Genomic DNA, 6,000 nt, shown 5'->3' on the forward strand with positions numbered 1-6,000 from the left:
TGTCGACAGTGGCTTAACACACTGGAGTCTTGTGTTAATTGCATAAAATGCGAAATGAAAGTGTCAATTAAGAAACAGGAAGAAAAATTTGTGATTAATCCTTAAAAGATGCAGAGCTCAGGAACAAAGATTCCATATGTGTCCTCAGTCTGCTAGTTGCTTGAATTGCTATTGAAATTATTCTTCTGTTGAAATTGCTTTTGTTTTTGGTGGGTTGTGGATCCAAATGTTAAATGTATATTTTGATTTGAGCTAGACTAGGCACAAATAATACGAGTGTGGAGTGCTGAGTTTTAACTAATAAAACAAATGGTTCTACTAATGGGTTACTGGCATAATTAAATGTAGGCTTGGCCGACGGCGTACAAAAAATATTTGAAAAATGAGTCGGTGATTTTTTCTAGGAGGTCCATGTAAATTTGTCTAGGAGGTCCATGTAAATGTCACAATTGTGATATTATGGTTACTGTTATATCTACAAGAGAAAATTGTGATTAGAATAACTTGGTCTAGAAAGTTGTGATAGGATATTTGGTGAAGACTGAAGAGAGTAACACCAAAAGTTATGAAAGATAAAAATCTCTCTTTTTAAGTTTCATGTTTGAAACAAACCCGGCATAAATGTCACTATTAATTCAAAACCAAGTAACCAGTTAAAAATAACTAAATTCAAAACTAGATAGAGTTGTGATATCGAAAATTGAAATAACCACAACATAATATTGACAGATGTTGAATGATCTCAGTTTCCCTCTTCTGAGAGCTTCTGTTGAGGTCAAAGATGCCTTCAATATGCTTAGATATACTGCACAAGAAATAAAATCTAAACAGAGATATATTGCATACATACACCTGCAACAGTGGCGACATACGTTCTTGGTACTTTCACATAACCTTCAACAGTTCGTTCAAAGAAAACTGGATTTTTATCCGTTACAAGGTCAGAATAATCTCTGTTTTCACATGTAAGAATTGTCATGACAATAAAACATGGAACGTGGCTGACGAATTGGTAAAATATGGTTCCTTAGTTTGAACTGTGAGGCTAAATGAGGATCAACAATTCTATTCTTGGCTTCTTTTGTAACAAAATATTTGTTTCCATCTTGATTTAGTATGCTACAGTACAAAGAATCAATACTACCCAAAGAACAGTTTCCTCCAAACATACGTATAAGTACTCCTCCCAAAGGAAATGTGAGAAAACTTAAAAGAAAGTTTGCAAAATCATAACTCCCTTGAGCGTACAAAATCTTTACGTCTGATTTTCTTATAACTAGCTTCACTTCGATTTGAATGCTGTTGGTGTTTTGAACATCACAAGAAAAAAATGCTTGATAACTGTCCACTGGTAGGTTTCATTCCTAAGAACATATCAGTCAGCGCTGACTTAGAAAACAAATAACACTTCAGCAAAGTGGCGAGTATATGAAATTAAGTTATGGAAACAGGGAAAGTTGTAGAAAACCTTTTCCTTTGTGATATTGACGGTCATTTCCTTTACCGAAGTTGTGTGTTTTATTCCGAAATCCTGAAGCATTCCAAAGCTTGTAATATCCATGGAGTTTTGCACAACTCTTAAATCATCAGCAATAACAAAAGTTGCACCATCATTAACAAATCCATCGCAGAATAGAGTTTTCAAACTATCAACAGGGATCATGCGAAGACCACACTCAACACATGTTGTTGAAGTGCTCAAAATATAAGAGTGCTCTCATGTAAGAAAACTCCCTTTACCATTACACATGTAGTACTTTGTGGGCTGAGTGTCATCGATGTTAAGTTTAAGAAAGCTGCAATAATCTTCCAATGAGTAACTTGGCTGCAATAACATTTCTTTGCTTATCTCTTTTTTCATACACTCTTTGTCAAGATTTGTCACACTTTTGATAGAGAGAGTTGAGACAGCCTATTGTAACCGGTCCCATGTTAGTGTCTTTCTGAAGAAGTCTTGTGATGGTTCCTAATGGAAACGTTAAGAAGCTAAATAGAACATCATCGAAGTCCATTCCTGCTTCAGCAAATATGACTTTGTTGCTCTCTTGGTTCACCACATGTTTCAATGGCGCAGAGTCTTCTGTTTGAGTAGAAAGCCATGGCAGCAAGTAGCAACTAGCAAACGATGTATGGAATTTTATATGATAGTATTCAAAACTTGAAATAAACTGTTTCTGGTGATTGTAACTTTGTCAGTCCTTTGGTCATAGCAAATGCATAAAATGGTAGCAGTAACACCCCTTTTAAAAAAAAAAGTGTTTTCTGAAAAAGTTACTATCCTAGTTTGCATCTATTCTATCCATCAAATTGTGCTGAAAAAACAGCTTTTAGTAAATTTGTACGTACGCCAATCCATTGTGCAAGATGTAGCATACCTCGCAGGTGGGGACAGAAACGTAGTGCCAAGTGGAGACAGAAACGTGAACATAGCAATATTGTATGATGCAAATGGGGACAGAAACGTAGCATGCCTCACAGGTTATTGAAAACCTGAATTGTATGATGCAAATGTTGATCAAATACAATTAGTAGCAAGTGAAAATAAACGAAATTAATCTTCTATATCTGTGATTCGAGACTCAGAACAGAGTACTCCAAATCCAATACTGAAAGATCTTAACTAAAATTCTAAACTTGACACAACCACAAATAAGTGAACATAGCAATATTGTCTTTTACAAACTTCACTCTCACACATATGTTAAAAGCACAACATATTATTACTCTATTGTCCTCATTCGCGTATCTTCTCCTTAACTTCAGCTAGCAAGTGAGCAAGACCGTTTGATAGAGCAGATGTGGATGTTAAAGCTGCCTTCAATATGCTGAGACACTGCAAAACGAAAACAAGCGAAAATGAACAATTGCTATAAAATACTTTGTAAGTCAGTCTAACATTAAACTTCAAAGATCAAACACAAAAGCAGAAAAATAGGAGATAATATATCTTTAGGGTTTATCACCTCTTTGATGCCAATAGTGACAACCTTTTCCTTCAGATCACCAACAGAAGTTTTAAAACGGTTGAGTAAATCTAAAAGGGTGATTGGAGACAAAGGTGAAATGACCAGGTCATCTGTGGCCACGTAAATTCTCGGTCCCTTAACATAACCTTGGTAACTTACTTTAGGTGATTCAGGATACAGTTCACAGAAATCTCCCCAATCATATATGCGTTCATTGGTCATGAAAATTTGATTGTGAGCAATACCTTCTATATCGAATTTTCTAGGTTGATAATAGCAACAATAATTATTAAGCCTAGATGGTAATATTTCCTTGCTTAAAAGGAAATATTGATAGGCCAATCGAGGAACAACAATCATGTCCTTTTCTTTTTCTGAAACAAAATTGCATATATCCAAATAAGCTATGCTATGATGCAAAGCATCAATGCTTCCCAGTGAACTCCCTCCTAACAAACGTACAATTCCCCCCAAAGGACAAACGAGAAAATTTAAAAGCATATCAGCAAAATCATGTTCCCCTTGAGCATACAAAAACTTGTTGTCCGATTTTCTTGTAACAAGCTTTAACGTGATTTGGAAGAATCTTGGCCTCTCTAGTGACGGTTTTCGGTCTTTATTGCCCCTTAAAAACAAATCTGTTAGCAGTGTCTTTGAAAACAAAGAACACTTCAGCAGATTCAATACCTGTAGAAAATACAATTTAAAAACGAATCTTGGCCTCTCTAGTGATGGTTTTTGGTCTTTATTGCCCCTTAAAAACAAATCTGTTAGCGGTGTCTTTGAAAACAAAGAACACTTCAGCAGATCCAATACCTGTAGAGAATACAATTTAAAAACGAATTTATTTTGTTTAATGTAGGGTTCTAGAAAACAACCAAACATATAGGTAGAGAACAAAAAAAATGAAATATAAAACCTTTTCTTTAGTGACACTGACGTTCATTTCCTTCACAGAACTTGCACTTTTTATTCCAAAGTTCTGGAGTAGAGAAAAGTTTGTAACATCCATGGAGTTTGGCATGACAGTCAAATCATCCTTAATAATAAAAGTTGCACCACTATTCACAAATCCATTGCGGAAATGTTTCATCATAACTGAACGATTCAGAGGATTCTTACACCTACATTTAAATTTATCTAAAGAAATGCTCAAACACCGGTCCACACAGCTAGGAAACTTGGTGCATAAGAAATACTTTGTGGGCTCAGTATCGTCAATATTAAGTTTAAGACTGCTACAATAGTCTTCTGATGAGTTGGCTGGCTGCAACAGCATTTCTTTGTTTATCTTCGTTCCCAAACACCCTTCATCGAGATCTTCCACACAATGATAGAGTGAGTTCAGACAACCAAGTGTAACAGGCCCCACGCTAGACTCCTTCTCTACAAGTCTTGCAATAGTTCCTAAAGGCAATGTTAAGAAGCTAAACAGAACATCCACAAAGTCCTTTCCTGCTTCAGCAAACAAGACTTTGTTGGTTTCTTTGTTCACCAGAAGTTTCAGCGACACTTGCTCCTTTGTTTGAGTAGTTGTAGCAGCCATGCTGGTAACTTGCAAATAGCTAACGAGAAAACAAAAATATATTTTCAGGACGAGATCTTGGGAATTTTAATCGTAAGTTTAACTAAATTAAATCTCACTATCTCAGTATGAATTTTGTCATTTGACCATTCGAATATAAAAGAGTGCAAATTAAATGGGAATAATTTTGTTTCGCACGGATTCCAAGAGTTAAATAATTAATAAATTAATTGGCCATATAAATGCCAACTCTTGAACTGAGTTTTGGATTCTTGGAAAAAGAGAAAGGAGTATAGGGGAGTAATTATCTCTTTTTTCACAGCAATGCATAAAAAAGATAAAACGACAATTGCATTTGCAGTTATTATGAGTGAAAGCATCAAGAGACTAATTAGGATCACTTCCCTCGTAATTTCTAGTAAAAAGTTTTTCTGGTTGACAGAGAAAAAGTATTTCCAGTAGAATTAAAAATAATAGGAGTATTTCGAGTGGGAGTGAGAATTTATAGTAAGTTGAATTTTATTCTCATGTGAATATTAGATTCCCATCGTTTAATCATGGGAATAACAATAGAAAGAATCATGTGTGAATAACCAAGTCTTTGTGTTGCAATGTGAGTTAAAATTGGATTTTGATAAAAGTGAACAATTGTGACACGATTTTCATATCTTGGCTTGATTTTTGAGGCTGAATGGAATGTTTTTATTTGAGGAAAATTGTGACACGATTTTGTGATAAAGTTTTCATACCTTGGGTCGTACATTACATATCGTGACACGATTTTGGCAACTGTGACCCGATTTTGACAATATCAAGGTGCTATAAAAACATTCATTGATCATTTTTTGAGACGAGCTTCAAGAAAGAGAATCTTGGGAAATCAAAGGATGTAACTTTAGGGTCGAGAGTCTTTGATTAGGGTTCTCTTAGGTTTGGAAACATTTCAAAACACCTTGGGTGAGTGAAAATCATTGAATGTCTAGTTCATTGGTGAGATTTGGAAAAGGGTAGAAATTAAGGTTTATTCTTTGTGAGCTTGTTGAAGCTAATTTCTTGTAACCCTTTAGTATATCTTTGTGAGAACTCATTGATAATAGATTGGAGAAATTAATCTCTCCCAGAGTAGGTCAAGTTGGACCGAACAAGGTAAACATTTCTTGGTGTGTATGTTTCTCTTCTCTCTTTATCTCTTTCTTGCGGTTTTGTGTTTTTCACTTTGATTCGTAGATTAAATCTAGGTTTTGTTATTGTTGTTGCTTGTGGTTACTTGGATATTGGTTACTACTTTCCTTTGCTCCACACATCATAGTTTTATTGATGTGATTTTGGGTCTGAATTCACAACACTTTAATTTGTATTTTCAAGAAAAATTTTGTTTTTATGGTTTCCTTAAACAATATTCTTAGAGCATTTGTAAGCATGGCCCAAAATTATATACCGGTTAACAAAGCCGAAATCTGCTCTTTACCCAAACGGTTTTGCTCATTTTTAAAGTAAATGTCCATATTA

General features: G+C 34.9%; 1 protein-coding gene across 1 annotated transcript; it reads right to left on the bottom strand.

The window, feature by feature from the left end:
- Positions 1 to 2,734: 2,734 nt before the first annotated feature.
- LOC25498606 (uncharacterized) lies at positions 2,735 to 4,512 on the bottom strand. Its single transcript, XM_024770939.1, has 3 exons — positions 3,886 to 4,512; positions 2,964 to 3,782; positions 2,735 to 2,833 (listed from the first exon to the last, which is right to left on the bottom strand). Exons 1-3 carry the CDS (start codon positions 4,510 to 4,512, stop codon positions 2,735 to 2,737), a joined length of 1,545 nt encoding a protein of 514 aa, XP_024626707.1.
- Between the last annotated feature and the right edge of the window lie 1,488 nt (positions 4,513 to 6,000).

The sequence above is a fragment of the Medicago truncatula genome, chromosome 7 (genome assembly GCF_003473485.1).
Source record: "Medicago truncatula cultivar Jemalong A17 chromosome 7, MtrunA17r5.0-ANR, whole genome shotgun sequence".
In the NCBI taxonomy this organism is placed as follows: Eukaryota; Viridiplantae; Streptophyta; class Magnoliopsida; order Fabales; family Fabaceae; genus Medicago; species Medicago truncatula.

Excerpts from the sequence above, each read along its gene's own strand:
- LOC25498606 (XM_024770939.1), bottom strand. The coding sequence starts at position 4,512 with ATGGCTGCTACAACTACTCAAACAAAGGAGCAAGTGTCGCTGAAACTT. Across the intron at positions 3,783-3,885 it reads TCAGTGTCACTAAAGAAAAG|GTATTGGATCTGCTGAAGTG; the intron begins GTTTTATATTTC and ends TATTCTCTACAG. Across the intron at positions 2,834-2,963 it reads TCACTATTGGCATCAAAGAG|TGTCTCAGCATATTGAAGGC; the intron begins GTGATAAACCCT and ends TTCGTTTTGCAG.